This window comes from Rhinatrema bivittatum, chromosome 1 (assembly GCF_901001135.1).
Source record: "Rhinatrema bivittatum chromosome 1, aRhiBiv1.1, whole genome shotgun sequence".
NCBI classification, from domain to species: Eukaryota; Metazoa; Chordata; class Amphibia; order Gymnophiona; family Rhinatrematidae; genus Rhinatrema; species Rhinatrema bivittatum.
In genome coordinates, this window is record NC_042615.1 from 772,677,611 (window position 1) to 772,700,135 (window position 22,525).

The 22,525-nt window shown below is 44.1% G+C and overlaps 1 protein-coding gene across 3 annotated transcripts in view; it reads right to left on the reverse strand.

Annotated features, from left to right (window-relative positions):
- Positions 1 to 22,525, reverse strand: part of C1H18orf54 (chromosome 1 C18orf54 homolog) — an 89,986-nt gene that overhangs the window by 31,431 nt on the left and 36,030 nt on the right. For all 3 annotated transcript variants that reach the window (XM_029579871.1, XM_029579863.1, XM_029579877.1), the window contains 2 exons: positions 13,282 to 13,432; positions 6,603 to 6,711 (listed from right to left, as the gene is read on the reverse strand). In XM_029579871.1, the coding sequence (XP_029435731.1) occupies positions 6,603 to 6,711; positions 13,282 to 13,432 (260 nt within the window). The remainder of the gene's footprint in view (positions 1 to 6,602; positions 6,712 to 13,281; positions 13,433 to 22,525) is intronic.

Consider the following 22,525-nt stretch of genomic DNA (forward strand, 5'->3'; position numbering starts at 1 on the left):
CTACCAACCTAGCCAGGCTGGTCGCGGACCACGAGGGACGGGATGACTGAGCCTCAGGAAGAACTTCTTCAGGATGAGGACATCGGACATCAGGAACAGCAGGGAACATCAAGATGTGAAGGCGGAGACCAGAAACAGGACAACATGGGATCCCATGATGAAGAAAGCCAAGTAGGAGCGGAAGGCAGGAAGTCCAGAGAAGACCAGCTCCAGGACGACTAGCTCCTTGCGAAGGCAAGGACTGAATGAACTGAAGACTCTTTTGTAGGCAGAAGAGGGAGTTCAGGAAGTGATGTCATCCAGGGCCCACTCCCTCACTGGCCCTTTAAGTCAGTGAAGGAGGCACGGCCTCGCGCCTAAGGAGGAAGCCGGAAGAAGGCGCAGGACCCTGGACAGCGGCCCTGCTGAGAGAGGAGGAGCAGAAGCAGGCTTCGACCAGGTCAGACTTTGGAGGCAGCGTCCGAGCCACGTGATGGAGGCGGGGCAATGGTGGCGTCCTGCCACAGAGGAGCAGGCCTCCAGGAAGTCGGCGTGGGCAGTGGCTCCGTGCCGCAAAGAAGAGGCCGAAGTCCGCGGCTCCCTGCTGTAGTGAAGAGGACGTCGAAAGCGGCCTCCTGCCGCGTTGAAGAACCCCGGCACAGCTCCTGCCGTGCCAGTGAGATGGCCTTAGCCACGGGCAGCATCGCAACAGCACTGAGATGAAAACCACAATAAGGTATAATTACTTCTAACCTGATAATTTGCTTTCCCAAGGCCAGACCAGTGGGTTATGCATGCCAACTAGCAGATATCGTTCCTTATATACCTCTGTGCTGACACCAACCTGCCAGTATTCCTTTAACAAACTAATTGTAGACAAGCTCAATCCCATCAACCAACAAAAATATATGATCAGTTTCAGGGAATCCGGTTTTGTCTTGGGTTTTTTTTTTTTAAAACCAGTGGCCTCCCAGAAAGGAAGTTGAATTACCCAACAGCCAACCAGAAACCACTCACCTGCAGCAAAGGATATACATTCACTCCGATCTTCAACAGCACGCACCTGCCTGCAAGTAAATTCCCCTGTAAGGCACAGAGTACAGAAACAGTGTATAAACACCCCAAAAGATCACCGGTAGCATAGGGAGGAACCTGGCCTGGTCTGATTGTATTAAAGAAGAGAAAATTAACAGGTAAGAAAGTAATTTCACGTCTCTCTTCATCCAATCATATCAGTGGGATGTACCCAAGTTACTCCCTCATAGGTTGGGATGCTGCCCCCGGTCATCACATCAGTAGAAAAGCAAAGGAATCTCTCTTGATCTCAGACATCCAGGCAGGAATGCCTAGAAAGAGGCATGCTATGCCAACCATATCGTTGCTTTTCAAATCTCCAAAAAGAGAGACTAATTGCAAATTTGCCCAAGAAACCACCTGTACTCTTGTGAAATGAGCCCATACTGGCTTCAGCAAGGGAGTGCCCGAATCACAAACTGCTGGAATTACATCCATTATCCAGCATGCCACTATATCCAGAGAGGCAGTCTCACCTTTTCTCAGTCCACCAGACAGAACAAAGATGATCAGAGTGCCCAACAAGAATGCTAGTGACCTCCAGATACCCCAAAAGATGCTTCCACATTTCTAGGGGGTGAAGGAGTGCACAGCCATCAGGAGCATCCTGTCTGTGAAAAGAAGACAAGACGACTGACCGAATCAAATGGAAATAGGAAATGTCCTATAGACGGAAAGAGGGAACTATGTATTTGGGCTCATTCCTTTGTAATCCATCATAAAGACCCCCATAAAAAAGCATTTGCAATGCAGACACTCATCGAGTCAACCAATTTCTCCTAGTAAGACCATACTAAATGTAAGCCACCTTAAAGAAAAGCCCTAAGAGGAGCAAATGGTGGTTTTGCCAAGAATGAAAAACTAAGCAAAGGTCCCAAACGGACCAAAATCCGAAGCAGAGGTCAAATACACACAATGCCTTGCAAGCACTGAGAAACATCTGGAAGAGAAGAGAGTGGTCCACTGCAAATACAATCCCGAAAGCAAAGAAGAGATGTTACTTGCTCCTTCGAATTAAAATCCAATCCCTTAGAGAGGCCTTCCTGCAAAATAAATGGAACAGGCATGACCACAGAAGCAAAATGACACCTAGAGTCCCAATCCACGAAAAACTCCCTAACTTGCACATCAGCTAAGGAAGTGGGGAATTTCCTTACTTTATGTAGAATAGCCACCACAGCCTGAGAGGAATACTCTTTCACTAATTGTGCCCTGACAAGGACCAAATCGTAAGACAAAATCGAGCCAGTTCCTTGGGAAACAGCGGACTTTGGCATAGTTACTTCTTGTGAGATGGAAGATGTAAAGGGCTGTCACTCAACAGACACCAAGATCCACATTCCACGGCCAGCAGATCCAGGCTGGAGCAACCAGTAGAATCAGCCCTGGATGCTTGTGGAACCTTTGAAGAAGTTTGCCTCTCATGGATCAAGGAGGAAAAGGTAAAATATCCCTTCTGTGGGGTATTCCTAAACTAATGCAATGATCCCACATGAGTCTCTCTTCCCAATGAAAAATCTGTACACCTTAACATTCCAATTGGTCACCATTAGACTGCAATCTGGCAGCCCTACTTTGAGAAATCTGATTCCTTGGAGAAAGGGATCCTTCCCTTGGAGCTATGACATGGCGGCTGAGGTAGTCCACATGGACATAATCCACTTCCTACTATGGTGTACACAGATAAAGCTAGCAAGGCATCCATCTCTAATGACACCTGAGGGCTCTGGATTTCCCCTTGATAATAAGAACATGCCATACTGGGTCAGACCAAGGGTCCATCAAGCCCAGCATCCTGTTTCCAACAGTGGCCAATCCAGGCCATAAGAACCTGGCCAGTACCCAAAAAGTAAGACTAACCCATGCTACTGTTGCTAATAATAGCAGTGGCTATTCTCTAAGTCAACTTAATTAATAGCAGGTAATGGACTTCTCCAATCCTTTTTTAAACACAGCTACACTAACTGCACTAACCACATCCTCTGGCAACAAATTCCAGAGTTTAATTGTGCGTTGAGTGAAAAAGAACTTTCTCCGATTAGTTTTAAATGTGCCACAGGCTAACTTCAAGGAGTGCCCCCTAGTCTATTATCCGAAAAAGTAAATAACTGATTCACATTAACCGTTCTAGACCTCTCATGATTTTAAACACCTCTATTATATCCCCCCCTCAGCCGTCTTCTCCAAGCTGAAAAGTCCTAACCTCTTTAGTCTTTCCTCATAGGGGAGCTGTTCCATTTCCTTTATCATTTTGGTCACCGTTCTCTGTACTTTCTCCATCCCAACTATATCTTTTTTGCAATGCGTCGACCAGAATTGTACACAGTATTCAAGGTGCAGTCTCACCATGGAGCAATACAGAGGCATTATGACATTTTCCGTTTTATTCACCATTCCCTTTCTAATAATTCCCAACATTCTGTTTGCTTTTTTAACTGCTGCAGCACACTGAACTGACGATTTCAATGTGTTATCCACTATGACACCTAGATTTCTTTCTTGGGTGGTAATCTATGTACGCCATTACTGTGATATCAGATATCACTGATTGTCTTCTCACTAGTCAAGACGGGAAGTCAAGAAGAGCCAGCCAAACAGCCCTGTTTACCAAGCAAATGATGGTTCAGCGCTTACCAACCAGCCACCACTGCAAGTTTGTCTCGTTGATTCCAGCAGCGGTAATTCCACAGCATAGTACTGAGATTGTATTTTCAAGGTGGAATCCCCAATCTTTTGAAGAGGACACACGAGTGCCCTCACCCACTGAAGGAGAATCAAGACCGTTGCCATGGATCCAAGAGTTTGGAGATAGGATTACCCTGGCCATTCTCAATGCACAAATCTGGTAACACAACTTTGGAACTCCTTGTTCCATTTGACGTACATGAACTATCCTTATATCATACTGAGCTCCTAGAAAATCCAGTGGGTAGAAAAGCCGAAATCGCTTATGGGATCAAAAATAGGACATTCGCCAAGAAGCAGAAATGCTCTTCTAAAAGAGCTTTGTTCTAATCAGTCAATCACCCAAATAAGGATACCCTTTTCCTTGTACAATGTAGCTGCCACTACCACAATCACCTTGGAAAAGATTCTTGGGTCTGTAGTCAGCCCAAAGGGAAGTGACTGAAACTGAAAATAGCAACCTAGCAACGCAAATCCAAGGAAACACTGGTGATCCCTCCAGATTGCAAAGAGAAGATAAGCTCCCGTTAGTTCCAAAAAGAGGCCAGAAACTTTCTGAGCCACCATTATTGATCTTAAGGATTCCAACCAGACCATATCAGCTCCAGGATGGGACGAAAGGACCCCACCTCCTTTAGGATCACCAGGTAAATGGAGTAGACAGAGTAGCGTTATTACCCTTCCTGGCATTCAGGAACCGGAAAGCACACCTTAAAATCAAGTAACCTCTGCAGTAAAGCTTTACATCCACGTAATCCACACACAAAGGCGTCGGAAGAGGATTGGTGAATTCTAAAGTGTACCCATAGGTCTGATGGAATTAGGGCCCTCCTCTGACTGAACAGAGATAGATGGCCACTTACCTCTGCTACCCAAATTTCCCCTAAGTACTCATGTGCTACTCCAGAGGAGCTGGAACCTGCTGCACCATCCTTGAAAATGATCTATACCAGAATCCCGAAGAACTATGACTACCTGAAGCTCATAAAAACTCGACCCCTATTGCGAGATAAATAACTTAGAGGCAAAGTCTTAGTTCAATACTCTGGGAGATTCAGGACTTCAGAGTTACCCCATGCCTTTGCCAACCTCTCCAGTTCTTCACCCAACAAAAGCCAATCTTGAAAGGGCTCCTTAGTGCAATCAAATAGAGAAAGACTGCTGACCAGAGGGATGCAGCTAACAGAATTAGGGACTGCATGAGATGGAGCTGGCAATCTGTGCAGACATACACATCAGGTAAAGTTTTGGATCCTGGAAGTGTTGAGAGATGGCCTGAAGCCCCCCCAGTGGTGGGAAAGCACTCTTCCAGGGCAGCAGGGATCAACTCCCAGCCACAGGTGTCTAGGCTCAGGAACCATATAGAAGACCCAAAAGGGACCCTGTTCAACTATGTCCTTCAACACGCTCTTCTGCTTAATTCCTCTTATTTTTTTTCTGTTTGTGGCTTAGTCTTTAAATCCAAGGAAGACGACAGAAAACATAGAATGGAGTCAGGTCTGGACTTTCAGTCAACAAGAAAGCTCACTAAAGGCAACAGAGCATTAACAAAATAAATGAACTCCCTCTCCCTTACTCGTTGTCACAAAATAGCCTCTGTAGCACCTGAGATTAATGATCTTTCAGTGGAAGAAGAACAAGCATTGCGCCGCTGACCTGAAAGAACTCCCCGAAGAGGGGGGAAAAAATCCCACCATGTCCACACAACCCTCGCTATCCTGTCCAGCCCCAGCAAGTGATTCCAAGTTCACTGATAATATCACTCGGTCCTCCTACTGACTGTTGAGTGTGGGCCTTTTCCCAACACAGCAGAAAACCTTCAAGCTGAGCCACTAGCTGCCATTGCAGAAAATAAGGGGGTATTAATCCCTCGAAAAGCCCCAGTGGTCCCCAAAAATAAGCAGCCACTCTGCTCCAGATACCGGCACTTTTTTTGTTTTGTTTTTTTTTTAATTTTATCAAGGAGACAGTGCCAACCAATTCTCAACTCTGCCTTTTTTTTTTTTTTTTAAAGGAGGAGAAAAACAAACAAGGAGCAGCAGCCAGACTTGGAGAGGGGAGTTGAGTAGTCAGGGGAAAATACAAATACTACTGGGATCCTACCAGCCACGCTCGAGTCCTATGGGTCCCGCCATGACCTCCCTGGAGGAAGAACAACAACTATCACTGCAGGAGTCCCTAAAGTAAATCCCCAAAAGGGGCAGAACCTCACTCAAAAGGAGAGAGATTATCATATTGTCACCACCGCAGCATCAACAAGCAGCTTTCTCATCTTCCATCCAGGCACAGCCTGGGAAGGGTGTCTACCATCTGCTGGAAACAGAATACAAGCAGGCAAATGTCAGCACAAAGGTATATAAGCAGCGACATGAGCGAGTCTGTTGATCTCTATCACCATCTGCTGATTGGCATGCATAACCCATTGGTCTGGCCTGGTCTGACTGGATGAAGAATACCAGATTATCAGCTGAAAAGCGATGAAATCCCAGTCAATGGAAGCCCCTAACAAGGTCAAGCCAAAAAATATCTTCCTATAATATTCTTCAGGTGGCACTTAGTAAGTTAAGAGTGTACAGGACCATCCATTTGAGTTATAGGTGAATATACGCACAGATACATACTTCATTTTACATGTGTATATAAATCTTAAAGACAAGGATTAAAATATAACAAATTGTACAAAGAAATACTTTGAAAGACTGAAAGTCAAAATGTATAAAGCTCAACGTAAAGGTTTAGGTTCTCTTTAACTTGAAGTTTTGTTTAGTTAATAAAAATCACACCATCTCTAAAGAACTGAATTGTGACAATCCTGGAACCATAATCAATAAATAAATAAATTTACTGTATTTAACTTCACCAACCTCAACAAGGCTGTTTTTCTTTGTACAGTCTTTGAGAAAATCATTAACAAGATTTAATTTGGTGGTTTGTAGGTTGCCTTCATCACTGCAAACAGGTACAGGAGATTTACTGGGAAAATAAAAACAAATACAAGTTATTTATTTAATGATAGTGCAATGATACAACCGTACATTTTTCATTACAGTTTTGTTTGTAATGTGTGGGTCCCTTCTGTCTCAAATGACATATTTAAGCATTTCTGTTATTGAACAGTGAATAGGACATTCGTTTTGCAGTGGACAGCATTATTTTGTCTACTACGATACCTCTTTTATAGTTCATTTGGCTTGTCCAGCATAAATGCATTCCTTGCTATCTAAAAGGTTGGATTTTCCTGGGTTGGCCTTTAGATTCTCTCTTTAGAAAGGGTTTTCTTCCACAAATCCAGAAGAGCTTCAAGGTAGAGGACAGCCTCTTGCTGCCACTCAACCCTGCTCCCTCCAAGTTGTTTCCAGCTTCTCTCTTGCTCAGAACTCACCCAGTGACTCAGTGAGTCACTTTATAGTGGTAGCTTATTGACTCATCTTTTAGGTCCAATGCTGGAACGTTTTCATTCATCTCCTATGGGGAAATATAAGCCCCTCTATATACACAGACACACATATATATATATATATATATATGATTCGATATCGAGAGAGATAGAGCGAGATCTACATCTATATCTAGATTGATTTTTTTTTTTTGTAGTATGATTGGTCTCTCCCATGGGAGAATCAGTCAAGCAACAGCATCTCTTCCAGTCACGCCTGGCCCAACTGAATTGGTGACTCCTCCCTTCGAGCCTGTGCCCACTGATGCAGTGGCAGCAGCTCCTCTCCTTGGGACCAGGTCCGCGGAAATGGAGACAGTGGCTCCTCTCTCAGGACCGGTGCCTGAGCAATCTGGTACTGTATAAATTTTCCATCGTTTGTTACAAGGGTTATTTACTAGAAATAATTCAGGTTTTCTTCTGCCAGCAGGGTTTTTCATTCCCCCTTTTTTCTTTGGTCCCATAAGGAGGCTGGTTAACTGAGACCTTCTACTGATAGAGAAGAGACTATGAGTGGCATGTGACTTATTTTTCCTTTACTCTGTGTCAAAACATCAGCTTTAAGATACTCCAAACTACCATCTGGCTCTGTGGCACAGTAGTTTCCAAAGCTGGCAAAATTTTAAAGAATATGCTGAAAATACAGAACATTATCAGAGATGATGAAATATTATTTGCTCTTGCCCCCAGGTCAATAAAGAACTTCCTGTATTTTGTTAAAATATATGGTGTGCCCCAGTCTAAGTTCACTATCACAGGAAAAACTACCCCAACAAGAGTCCTCAAGCGCTGGCACTGAGCAGTATGTCAGACCAATAAAATCACACACTTGTAATGGCACTAGTAAAGTGTATCTGTCCTCCATTTTATCCAACACACATCACTGCACTAACATGAGGGGCAGAATCCATTCATCACTATTTATAGGATCAGGTGAGACAGCAAAAATATATGAAGAGAAATTGTCATGATTTCTTGCAGAAAATAAACCAAACCATCATAACATTTTAGACAAAATGGCATACTTTTTCCAAAAATTTGCATTGGCAATTTCCACCTATATAATGTCAAATCTTTATTCCAACTGAATTATCTAAAAATATATATACTGCTAGCCTTGCCAGGTTAATTTATTAGGTGGCTGACTTCATTACCTTTTGCTTACTTGCCTAGGCTGGTAGAAAAACAACGAGAAATAAATTCACTTGGAGTGATATCCTAAAAGCATCCAAGCCTCTACATTTGGCAGCTGGAATATATCCTTGGCAGCATGGACTTTTCCAACTGGTAGACTAAATGGTCAGTTTGTTTATCATCTACTGTGTTGTGAAAGAAAAACTATCGTGACATGTAAGCCAGTTAATATTTGCTGCTTCCTTGGATATCAACAGAGCCCATCCAAGGGCTGTAAACACCCTATATTTGGATTATTCCTCTATCTAACCTTGCAACCCAAATGGATGCTTTTCCAACCTCTCGAACAGTCAAGATGACAGAAAACAGCCATCAAAGAACCACATTTGTGACCACTGGGTATATTCTCACAATTCAGCCTTTTACCTCCTTAACCTAAGATCAAGCATCACAGCTGGAATCAGAGTCTGGCTCTCTTAAACGTTTAGCACATAGACCCTTGACCCTGTACTTACAATGACTGGCTTAAGTCTAAGTTTCCTTTCCCATATAACCATATACACCACATATATCCTACCACAAGTATATGACTTATTCAAAAATAAGGTTACCTTAGAGATTTCATTCATCCCTCACATTGGGCCAGATTTTAAAAGGGTTATGCGCATAAAGGGGCAGTTGGGGGCGTGGCCAGGGGGCGTGGTTTCAGATTGGGGGCGTGTGGGCTGCCCGGAGGCATGGCTAAGTGCCCCAACACAGCGGCCTGTGTCTGGGCCTGCCGCGCCGGCGTGCGTAAGTTACGACTGCCCGGAGGCAGTAGTAACTTTTCTGATAAAGGTAGGGGGGGTAGGTGCGGGGGGGTGGAGGGAACGGGCAGCACGCGCAGGGCTCGGTGTGCACAAGTTGCACCCCCTTGCGCGCTCCGCGCTCGCTTTTAAAATGTACCCCAGCAAGTTCATTCACAATGGCAAGTTCTACTGTTCTATAAAACACTGAAAAGTGAAAACTAAAAATGCCTTGATGCTTAGGCTGTTAAACATCATGCATAGCACAGAAGTACTACAATAGCAGGGCAGTGCTATCAGAATTGTCACCAAATGGGAAATCTCTACCGCACTTGTATTATTGCTAAACTATACTCAATATATGTTACAAACTCTTGAGAATGATGGGAGATGGAAGAAATCAACTATAGCTTATGATTTCAGGGCAGATTTTCAGACTTAAAATATGCTGCATCATTCACAAATCAATCTATGACCATAAAACAGACTGGTTAAATTTCTCTATTCGCATGCACACACTACACCGCTCTCTAAGATCTGCAAATAAAGGATTCCTCTCAGTCCCATCACTAAATACTGCGCATCTGGATTTAGTCAGAGATAGAGTTCTCAATAGCAGGCCCTACTTCATGGAACAGTTTGCCAATGGCATTAAATTCTCAAAAGGGACTGTAAGATTTAAGAAAGGTCTAAAGACATGGCTCTTTGAGCAAGCCTATGTATCCAACACATAACTGTAGCTTTTAATTATTTTTATTGGTTTCTTAGAGTATTTATTATGATTGTATTTTAGTTTATGATATTTGAAATTGCTGTGTTTTAGATACAATATTGTGAACCGTTGTGATGTAACTACGAACGACGGTGTACAAAATCTTTGAAATAAATAAATAACCAGAAATCCATCTCAAAGACTTGTTTGCTCAGAGTTACAAACATGCACCAAACAGCAACAAAAATGAAGTCACTTAAAAAAAAAAAAAAACAAAACTAATTAATGGAGACTATCAAGGAAAAATATACAAACCTGAAGAACAGTCACAGCAGAAGCTGTCCGTTCTCCCCACTGATTAGAAGAAAATTTGAAGAGCAGCATATCCAGTAGCAAATGGGAAGCCTATTGCAAATACTCAAAGCTTGCTAGAAAAATCTGAAAGAAACCTCTGATGTGACAAGCAGGTCTTGTGACCCACCTATGTTCATATTTGGTATTAATGAAACACCTATAATGCTTTTTAAATTCAATATTTCCTAAAACTGCTGATTCAACAGTTACCACATAAGAGCTTTTTTACAACCTACTTGGTTATAGTGCATTAGTACAGTTCACCACCTAGTGGAAGAATGGACACATTATAATGTCAACGTAGAAATAGAGGTCAATAAGTTTCATAATGTAACATATTTGTGACTAACTTTTAAGAACTATATTCACTTCATCAATTTGGATTTTAGATAGATATAGAGTAATTATTTGCCTTTCCAAACCCGAACTCAAGGTAAGTTAATGTTATATGGTAGGTACTTCCCTGCCCCAGAGGGCTTATAATCTAAGTTTATACCCGATGCAATGGAGAATGAGGTGACTTGTCTAAGGTCACAAGAAGTATCAGTGGGAGAAGAGGGATATGAACCCTGGCTTTCCTGGTTCTCAACCCACTACTCTAACCACTAGGACTAGGCTACACCTCCACTCCTTTGCAAGGTCTAGAAAGCTAGTGACAAATATATTAAGTCTGTGGTTCTTTTTTAGGAATGGAAGAGGGTAGATCCTCTGAAAAATTTTTAAGATTGTAATTAATTACATTTTATTTATTTATTTTTTATAAAGTTTCTCCTACAGGTGGGTTTCTGGACTGGTGTAGTAGAAATAAAGGAAAGGAAATTATTGGGTAAATATACATTTCTCCTTCCTTTTCTTTCTGCTACACCAGTACCAAAGCTCAATTATTCTGGGTAGGAGAATATTAAGCCTGCTTTATATCTCTTGCTTTATAAGCATCGTACTTTTTCATGAAAACATTCAATCTGTATTGTTTTGAAAATGAATGTGATGTGAATCATGTGGCCGCTTTGAAAACCTTTGCAGAATGTACATTACTCCCAAGAGGATGACTGTTGTTGCGTCTGGTCTCAGACGGCTTCGACCTTTGTGCCTCACCTTTCTTCCTTCTCTCTCCTCAAGTCTTGGGAAGATGGCTGCTGCCGCGCCTTCATGCCACTCTCTCCGGCATCCCCGGAATGGCAACGGCGACGGTGTTCGCCATGATTTTCCTGAGGGCTTCCTAGGGTGCGCGTGCTTCTGTGTGAGAGACAGGGCCCTATACCACCAGCTTCCAGGCTGGCCTCCAGCCTGTGGCACGGAGTCTTCCTATCCAGAGGCCTGTCGCCATGCAGGCCACCATAGAAACAGAGACCCGACACTGCGTGATCATGACCTATAGCAGTAGCTATTTAAGCGCACACCATCCTTACACAGCAGGGTGTTTTGACCGATGACTATGGAATAAAAAATATGAAAGCTTTCAAAATGTGCATGAGTCTTTAATTATTGGATATTCTATTCATCAGCTGTTTTGAAATTATTTTATTTGTATGATTTTATAATTATGATTTATATATCTTGATTTTATTGATTTTTTTTCACGAGGAATGACGACATTTTTGTTTTTCCATTGTTACACTGTATAGAGTCTGGCGTGAAGTGTTTTACAGTTCAGTTTTTGTCTGCACATTTCTATTTATGCTTTATGTGGCTTTACTCTGTATTTGGTGAGGGTTTGTGTTCTGTATGCAAAGACTGAGATGAAGCATTCTTTTAGCATGTGGTTTCTCTGTAGGGATCTGTAGTAGCTTTGACTGTTCTGTTTTCCTGATAGGAGGTGTATTGATATTTTAGATTCTGGTGTAATATTTGTGGTATTCCCGGTCTCATGCCGGGCAGTCTCCGGCTGCGGGGAGAGAGGGAAATACCTTCACCGCTGTGCTCGATATTGCACCTGCTGCCTCACAACCACTCCCGTTCCTGAGGGCTAAGTCCACGCCGGAAACCAGCTACCAGACTGAGGTTTACCTCTGAGGGATCTCTGAAATCACCTCAGGATTCTCAACTAGGGGAGGGACCCTTAGGTATCGCTGCAGGAGAGCGGAGCTCATCTTGTAGGGGTAAGATTTTTATCTTCTTTGGTTTGGATTTTCTAATGCTGTGCAAGCGTGTGTAGAGTCCCAAACTGCTAAGGAGACGGAGAAATACTGATGAGCAGAGCTTCCTGCACGGGTATATGTAGTGCTGACATCAGATTGAAATCTGATTCCATCTCCAAATGCTGTCAAGAGTACACTATACCCATTGGCCCTGAGTCCATCTGCTACATGCTAGGAAATGGCTGATTAAGGCACAGTCTTAGAAAGGAACTTTTTATGTATCCTAAGTACCACCCTATTACGGTGAAATCTGGTACAATTCAGATAAGTTACTAGGGCCTGGAGCGACACTGGAAACTGAAGTGATAGCCACCAAAAAAGTAAATTTCTCAATCAGGTACTTGAGCTCATAAGAATTCAGAAGTTCTAAAGAGGCTTTCAGCAGCTGGGTTAAAATAACATTTATGTCCGACGACACAATAGGAAGCTTGACAGAGCCTTTGAAATGAGACACACATGAATCTGACAACTAGTCCATGTAGTAATAATTGGTTTTCTTCTACATGATGGCAAAAAGCATCAATGGCACTGAGCTGAACCCTAAAAGAGTTGGTTTTGAGTCCTGACTGACAGATGTGAAGATATTCAATTCCTGCATGGGACAAGAAAAGCAATTTATGACTTTGCTCTCACAGAAGATGGTAGACCTTACTGGATTCTTTTATATAAGCCAAAAAGACTTCTGGCTCAGAAGTACTGGGACTGAGTCCCTCTGGCTCAGGGGTTCCAGTATGGAAAAGTAAGTGGTCAATGTTTTAAATTAAAAATGGTAAAAACGTTAGCACTTTTCTGTTTTTAGTATACCTATTTCTTAGCTTGTATTTTTAACTTCTGATGAATTTGCATGCCATTTGCTTACTGCATCACAAATTAACTATTTTGTTAGCATGTTAGTAAAGAAGCTATATTAATTTTGACACAGAATCTTACTTATGTTTTATTACATTGGACTCTCTGTTTCAGTCTCTGCTAGGGTTTACTTACAAAGTAACTGGAATCTTTTCCCATGATCGTTCTGTGTCCACTATATCTTCTGTCTTAGGGCTACCAATATTTTCCATGGAACTTGGAACTGCCTGTACGGAAGACTCCAGAGCCCTTTCTGCCTTCAGGATGAGCAGTTCAATCATGTCATCTAGAAAATAAAACTTTCATTGATTCTACTAGTGCTTGTACTGTAGTACTCATAACTCATAGGCGGCTATCTGCAGGAAGTAATTTCCAACAAACTATAGGAGCAGAGTCATACGTTAACTGATAACACAATTTGATCTTTAGTCTCATCAAGTTTATATGATCATGTAACGGATGGCACACTTTTTGATGCACATCAGCTAGAGATAAAAGCATTTCCTCCAATACAACAATATCAATCCTGTATCACTAAACCCAAGTTCAAGAATGTATTATTGAGACACTAAACTGAGTCCTGTATGTGTCCCAACGAGGACAATATTCTGTGGTTGCGGCAAGCAGAAAGGCAGTTGAGTAAAGTTAACAGGGTAACTAGCAGGGAGCACTTACCTGGTTAAGTCTGACACTAAAAACACCCGGCTAAAGCTGAATGGTTAACTTTACCTGGCTATATTTAGGATTGTGATTTCTCTGACTGGACTTGGCCAGGCAAGTTTATCTGACTGGTGCTGCACATCAGTATTAGCCAGATAAATTTTGGCCATGCTTCCAGAATATCCCTGCTCTGCCTCTTTATCTAGCTAAAATTTCATCCAGTTAATCACTTACCCAGCTAAAACTTTTTCCATTTGGCAAGACAGGAAATTCAAATCTCTGAGTCTGTTCAGCTAACTTCAAAATTAGCCAGATAAACCCTTTTGAATAGTGACAGTAGGTTTCGCTTATCGTAAGAAGTGTTCTCAGTAGACAGAAGGATAAATTGCCATGGACTCATGGGTGACGCCATCCAATGGCACCAAACAGACCCTTCTCGTCTTATATAAAGCTTTTGCTCTACTGAACATGTGCAGGGATTCCCATAAGGGCATTGCCTCGTGAGCTCCTCAGTTGATTTCAGAGGAAAATTTACAGGTCAACTCTCCAAGGAGGCAAGTGGATATTTAGCATGGCTAACTTATCCTATCTACAAAAAACACCATTTACAGTAATCAAACTTGCTTTCTCCATCGACAATCAGGACTGAATTAGCCATGACATGTGGGGAGTATCAAGCTGAGGACTGCAGCGGAGCACTTGCTGAAAAAGCAACTCAGACCCTACCGAAGAGAGCAGACTACTAGGTGACCAGGAATTGCAAAAATGCTTTTACAAGTTTACTGTCCAGGCAGTAATGGGATATGTGCACTGACAATCAAATTGTAAGTTTGCAGATGTCTGATGGACACAGCTCACAGATGAGCCACTGATGTAGCCATGGCTTTCACGTGATGTGCCGAAACTAAGTCTAAAATCTGGAGGCCAGCGAGCACATAATTCATGATACAGTTTGCTAGCCAATTGGACAAATTACGTTTAGAAACTACTATGCCCAGTCAGTTAGGACCATAACAGATGAATAGTTGCAAGCACTGATAATGTGGCTGAGTTCTTTCAGTAATAAACCAAAGCTTTTATGCAGTCTAAGCAATGATGGGCTCTCTCACCTTCATGTGCATGTGGCCTTCAGAAAGAACAAGGGTAACACAATGGCTTGATTTATATGAAAAGCTGACATCGTGTTTGGCAGAAACTCTGGAGCACCACTGTATTGTGGAAGAATTGCACATAAAAAGGAGTGTAATGAACCAATGTCTGATACTTCTGGCTGGCATGATTAAAACAAGGAATAATACTTCCTATGAGAGAAACCTCAAAGAAGCAGACTCCAATGGCTCAAAGATCCCATGGAACAGGTGGTTTGGCCACCAGAGGTTTAGTATGCATAAGCCTTTCGTAAACTTTGACATTAAAGAATAAATGGAAATAATTTTATCCTCCATGGCACTCAGATGCACTTTGACTGATGTAGTGAGTCCGGAGGAGAAAAGAAAGAACAAGTATTGAAGCAGCTGCCTTGGTTTGCTTATAAATGGATCCAGCGAGATTCATTGGCCAGGATGAGGACAGTTTCAATTTAAATCTGTACCTTGAGTATGGAAGATGACGCAGTCAGTGATCGTTCAAAATACAGGCTGTCAAGTTAAAAAAGAAGGTTCAGATGATAAAGACAACCTTTTTCTTGAGTCAATAAAGACAGTTGAGCCCCTAGAGTAAAGGAGTAGCTTAGTGGTTAAGGTTAAAAAAAATCTCTCTGCCTCAGGTACAAATTTGTCCTGGATGCACTAAGCCGTAATGTTTTATAACAAGAAGGGTTCCACTATCGCGGAGGGTATCGCCAAGATAGTGGGGCCTCTCCCTCGAAAAAGCATTGCGGCAGTATGCCACGTTCTTTTGTCTCGCGGCCAAAAACAGTGAGACAAAAGAATGCAACAAGTGGCCCTTTAACGAGATGGCGGCCCCAACCTCATGGGACCGCCATCACTTAAGAGCTGCTGGGGAATGGAACAGCTCCCCTATGAGGAAAGACTGAAGAGGTTAGGGCTTTTCAGCTTGGAGAAGAGACGGCTGAGGGGGGGATTTGATAGAGATGTTTAAAATCATGAGAGGTCTAGAACGGGTAGATGTGAATCGGTTATTTACTCTTTCGGATAATAGAATGACTAGGGGGCATTCCATGAAGTTAACAAGTAGCACATTTAAGACTAATCGGAGAAAATTCTTTTTCACTCAACGCACAATAAAGCTCTGGAATTTGTTGTCAGAGGATGTGGTTAGTGTAGCTGGGTTTAAAAAAGGATTGGATAAGTTCTTGGAGGAGAAGTCCATTACCTGCTATTAATTAAGTTGACTTAGATAATAACCACTGCTATTACTAGAAACAGTAACATGGAATAGACTTAGTGTTTTGGGTACTTGCCAGGTTCTTATGGCCTGGATTGGCCACTGTTAGAAACAGGATGCTGGGCTTGATGGACCTTGGTCTGACCCAGCATGGCAATTTCTTATGTTCTTATTGCTTTTACAATAATTCCAAGAATAACTTGTACAGAAATAAGAAAATTAAATCAAATAAAGAACACAATCAAGTGCATAAAGGAAAATATTTAACAAACTTTAGCCCCACTAATTGAGGGGGAGTAGTAATACAGTGAGGAAAAAAAAATTATAAGCGAAGACGACCAATGTTAGCTTAGTTCAGCAAATACACATTTAAAGCCAAAATCATGGAGGAGCCAACAAAGGGGAGGAAGATATTGGCAGGGAAGTAGAAGCCTGTCTCTAACTATGAAATTGGTCAGTTGTACGCGGGGGGGGGGGGGGGGGGGGAAGTGTCAAAGAAATATATTTGACCCTCTGTAACTTGACCACACACTTGCAAGGAAATTTAACCAAAATAGAGCACCAAGTTATAGAACAGCTCGTCTCAAAGCAAAAATATCAGGAAACATTAACACGTGAATTAAAAAAAAAAAAAGGAGTAATTGTATTCCTAAGAGAAATTTCATCACAAGATCTCAGTCAGAATCCACCACGTGGCTAGTAATGTTGATACCAAAGTCGGAGTCAGAATGCTCCAGCAAATCTGCGACATTTAGAACATCAAAGAAGCCTGCGATCAGAATCTGCAGCAAGATTTTTCTTAGCTGAAAGTAGATAGTAGGGTTTAGCACTTGCTGGCAAAATGCTCTCAGGGATTTTTAAAATCTCCAAGAAATCTCTCAACATTTGCGTTAGAGGCACAGATTTTTGTCTTGGAAAAATTTACCAGTCTAATATTTTTAGATCTGGTTGCATTTTCTAAAAGTTCCATTTTAAGCTGAAAGCTGCACGGCCTAACAGTCAACATTTTCATTAAAAAAAAAATCTGAGGCTGAAAATCCAAAATCTGAGAACAGATTTTCACTAGCTCAGTTTGAGAAGTTTATAGTGACCGAGAGGGAATGCTGAGAAATAGCATTCTGACCCAGTTGAGAAGCTAAGCCAGCAATAGCATCCCAGATACAGTCCAAAGTAATGACCGTGGGCCTAGTAAGGGTAAAGTCTTCCAAACATTTAGAAAAAATGTGTAACAAAAACAAAATTGTTTTGCATATCTATAATTTTGTAGGAGGGACATATCTATAGAGTGTTACTGTTTTATTTTTAGGGATAGTCTTTGGGTAATAAGGGCGAGATATTTTGTTTCATCGTTATAAGGGACATTTTGTCCTTTATTGCAGGGCTCAGTTTTTTAAATAGGTTTTGGTGGGTGTTATGTGTGCTTGTGTATGAGTGCTTATGGAGGAGGGTGGTTTTAGGTAGTTGGGATCTCTAACATTTTAATAAAAATAAATTTGTTTGGATTAAAGTTTTTGAAGATAAGAGTTTTTTTTTGAATTTTGGTGTTTATATTTGTGAATACAATATTTGTGCAGCAAGGGTATTGGGGCTTCTTTGCATACTTTAATATTTATTTTTGTCCCAATCCAAAATTTAGTGGAATGCACTGTCTTTGACACACTTTTTTTTTTTTTTTTTTTTTTTTTTTTTAATAGCACTGAAAAGAAAATTATTCCTTATCTGCTAATTTTCGTCCTATAGTACCACGGATCAGTCCAGACAGTGGGTTATGTCCCCTTCCAGCAAGTGGCGTCAAAGCAAACTCAACGGCTGGCCTCTTATAAGCTGGCGCGCCCTCTCCTGTCCCTTCAGTATTAAGAATATCAAAGCAAGAGGAAAAAACGTTTGGATGGATCAAGGAATCTGTATAAAATACTCAACGTATGAACCACATCAAAATTTTGGAGGAAACATGCCAACAGGCAAAAAACTTGCAACGTTAACCAACTGGTAAGAACAGTAATAACAGCAAAAAGCAGATAGGAAAACAGATGCTGGTAAGGAGAGCTGCTATCCCAAACGCATGATTCTGAGGGTGTTTGGATTGATCCGTGGTACTACAGGAACGAAAATTAGCAGGTAAGGAATAATTTTCTTTCCCTGTATGTACCGGATCAGTCCAGACAGTGGGATGTACCAAAGCTTCCCTACGTAGGTTGGGCCCCGGATAGCCCGGTTCAAAGGACCTGGTCGCCAAAGGAGCCAAACCCAGGAGGTTGCAGATTCAAGCAATAGTTCCATGCAAAGGAATGCAACGATTTCTATGTAGCAGCTCTACATATCTCCTACGGTGAGACAGATCGACTCTCAGCCCAGGAGGTTGCTTGAGCACGGAGTGAATGAGCCTTGATGCCGTCTGGAGGGCGATGGCTGACCCCAATGTACACTGAGGCAATGGCATCCTTCAACCAGCACGCGATCGTGGTTTTGGACGTCTGATGGCTGTGCCTGGGACCGCTCCAGAGAACAAACAGGTGGTCCGATAAGCGAAACTCATTGGTGACCGCCAGATAACGAATAAGAACCCACTTGAAATCCAGTCTCCGAAGTTCCAGCCGATCCTCAGCGGCGAAGGAAGGAAGTTCCACAGACTGATTCAGATGAAAAGGCGAAACCACCTTAGGCAAGAAGGAGGGCACTGTGGACAGGGACACCCCAGAGTCCGTAAAACGGAGAAAAGGTTCTCTGCAGGATAGAGCCTGTAACTCCGAGATCCGGCGCGCAGAACAAATGGACTCGAGGAAGGCTGCCTCGAGGGTGCAATCCTTGAGAGATGCGCTCCGCTAAGGCTCAAATGGCGGCCCGGTGAGTACCCAAAGGACCAAGTTAAGACTCCACGAAGGACAGAGGATGTGAATCGGTGGCCTGACATGCTTTACTCCTTTCAAGAATCGGACTATATCCGGATTGCAGAAAGAGGAGCTGTCTCCTGATGACGAACCAGAGCCCCAAGTGCTGTAACCTGAGCCCTTGTCCAGGCCACGCTGTAGGAAAGACAAAACATGTGCAATGGAAGCCCAGTGCGGAGCGATGTCCATGGAAGTGCACTAAGCCTTAAACACTTTCCAGATCCGGACACAGGAAATGGAGGTGGATGTCTTCCGCGCCTTGAGGAGCGTGGAGATGACCGCTTCTGGATAGCCACGTCTCCTCAACCTACACCATTCAAAAGCCATGCCGCATGACAGAAGCAATCTGCCCGGTCTAAAAATACTGGCCCTTGGCACAGAAGGTTCAGAAGGTGTCAGAGGCGGAGAGGACCATCGACCGCTAGGTTGACTAGGTCTGCCAACCATGGTCTTCGAGGCCATTCCGGGGCCACCAGATTAACAGGCCCCTGATGAAGCTCTATTCTGCACAGCACCTTGCCCACCAGGGACAATGGTGGGAATACATAGAGGAGGAGATTTTGCGGCCAGGGAAGGACTAGAGCATCCACGCCCTCTGCACCATGTTTTCGGCGGTGGCTGAAGAAGCGGGGAGCCTTCGTGTTCCGGAGCGTCGCCATCAAGTCCAGGTGTGGGGCTCCCCATCTGCTGAAGAGGAGCGACACTGCTTCCTCGGAGAGCTCCCACTCCCCTGGATCTATGCATTGTCAGCTTAGGAAGTCCGCCTGAATGTTTTTGATCCCAGCTATGTGGGACGAGGAGAGAAAGATGCAGCTCCGCCCATGCAATCAGCTTGTCCGCTTCCCGCACAACATGTTGGCTCCTCGTCCCTCCTTGGCGACTGATGTATGCCACCGTGGTTGCATTGTCTGAGAGGATCCGCACCGCTCGATCAACCAAAGGAGGAATCGCTGCAGGGCGAGACGGACCGCTCTGGTCTCCAGCCGGTTAATCGGCCATGAGGCCTGAGCCGACTGCCGCTGGCACACTGCTCCCCAACTGGAGAGGCTTGCATCCGTTGTGACGATCACCCACTGTGGGACCTCCAGATCCACTCTCTTCAGGAACTGGTCGAGGCTGAGCCACCAGCCCAGGCTGCGGCTGGCTATGTCGGGCAGCGGAAGTAGGGCTTGAAAATCTTGAGATACCGGCTTCCAGCGGGAGAGTAACACCCTCTATAGGGGACGCATATGCACAAAAGCCCACGGCACTAAATCTATAGTAGAAGCCATAGTGCCTAGGACTTGGAGGTAATCCCATGCTGTGGGAAGTTGGAGGCTCCGGAAGTGCTGGACCTGCATTACAAGAGACCGAGCCCGATCCTGGCGCAGGAAGACTTTCCCGGCGTTGGTATCTAAGCATGCTCCTAAGAAGTCTAGGGTCTGAGAAGGAGTAAGGTTGCTTTTGGGGAAATTTACGTCCCAGCCGAGGGAGCGGAGAAGGTGCAAGACTCGTTCCACCACTTGAAGACACAGTTCTTTTGACTTCACCCGAATGAGCCAGTTGACCAGGTAGGGATGGACTTAGATTCCTTCCCGACGTAGAGCAGCTGCCACCACTACCATGATCTTGGTGAAGGTGCGGGGAGCAGCCGCCAACCCGAAGGTAAGGCCTGGAACTGGAAATGCTGGCCGAGGACCTTGAAACGCAGGAAGCATGATGTGCTTTGAAGATGGGGATGTGGAGATACGCCTCCATCAGGTCCAAGGAGGCCAGGAACTCCCCGCGATGCACCGCCGCCACAACTGACCGTAATATCTCCATACGAAAGTGAGGCACCTTGAGAGCCTTGTTGACCAGCTTGAGGTCCAGGATGGGACGAAAGGAGCTTTCTTTCTTGGGAACCACGAAGTAGACAGAATAATAGCCTAATCCTTGCTCCCTCAGTGGCACCGGTAGGATGGCTCCAAGGGCCAAGAGGCAGTCGAGCGTCTGTTGGACCACACTGCCTCCAATCTTCATTGGACTCTTAACGCTAACGGGGTACCCATTCCTCGGGGGCCTCATCTGCTTTTCAGGTCACTATCAGGAAACCGGTACTCGCTCCTCGAGGGCCCATATTCCCTGACTCGTTGCCTGCTCCTACCTTCTCTTCTGCCTGGAAGGATTCGCCATCAACACCAGTGAGTACTACCATCTCCACCTCAGAGCTTTCCCTGGAATCAGGGACTCGCTCCTCGAGGGCCTGCCTCCGTTCCAGCCTTGGTGCCATCTCCTACATGGAACCGCTGTGTGAGTACATCTCCTACAAGTCTCTCAGCTCTCCGGGATCAGGTACTCGCTCGAGGGCCTACTCTTCCCATCCTGGGGTTCTCCATATTCCACTGTACTCACTCATTCTCAGTTCTTTCCACTACAGCACTGCTAGCGGAGGAGTTGCTGTTCCAGCGCCTGAGGGATTCTAGCCCAGCTGGGCTACTGGCTACACAACATTCAGGCCGATACAGTACAGTGCATCGAAAACGCACATCCAAACCTGGGCTAACAGTGCACTCCACCGGAGTGCACTGTTAGCCCAGGTTTGGATGCGCTAGCTTTACCCCTTATAACATGCCAAGCCGCACATTTTACTTTCAGAAATTAACGCCTGCCCAAAGGCTGGCGTTAATTTCGGCCGGCACCACGGAAGTGTACAGAAAAGCAGAAAAAACTGTTTTTCTGTACACCCTCCAACTTAATATCATAGCAACATTAAGTCAGAGGCCCCAAAATTAAAAAAAAAAAAAAAAAATTGGCCCGCGGGTCGGAAAACGGACGCTCAATTATGCCAGTGTCCGGTTTCTGAACCCGTGGCTGTCAGCGGGTTTGAGAACCGATGCCGGCAAAATTGAGCGTCGGCTATCAAACCCGCTGACAGCCGTCGATCTGGTCAAAAAAGAGGTGCTAGGGATGCGCTAGTGTTCCTAGTGCCTCCTTTTACCGCGGGCCCTAATTTGCATAGGCCACCCTCCTGAATCACACGCCGAGAGCAGCCTGTGCGTGCGCCGGGAGAGCGGGTGCTCGCCAGCTCTCCCGCGCATTTTTCTGTATCAGTCTGTTTGTTTAAATCAAGATCAAATCTCTGTGTTTGTGTGTCCTCAGCTGAGCCTGACATATGTTAGTGTTTGGGTAATTGCCAGGTTCTTGTGGCCTGGTTTTTGGCCTCTGTTGGAAACAGGATGCTGGGCTTGATGGACCCTTGGTCTGTCCCAGCATGGCAATTTCTTATGTTCTTATGTGGCCCCTAACGAGACTGCCCCCCCAAGGGCATGGTCAGCTGCCACAGTGTCCAAGGGTCCACCCAAACCTCACTAATTATAACAGCCTTGTCGTGTATCGAACATGGCCCCCAGATATTCTAATGACTGGGAGGTCATTAGGCGACTCTTGGACAGATTGACAACCCATCCAAGGGTTTGTAACAAAAGAAGTACCCTGTGGATTACTTCCTGGCAAAGGATCTCCGA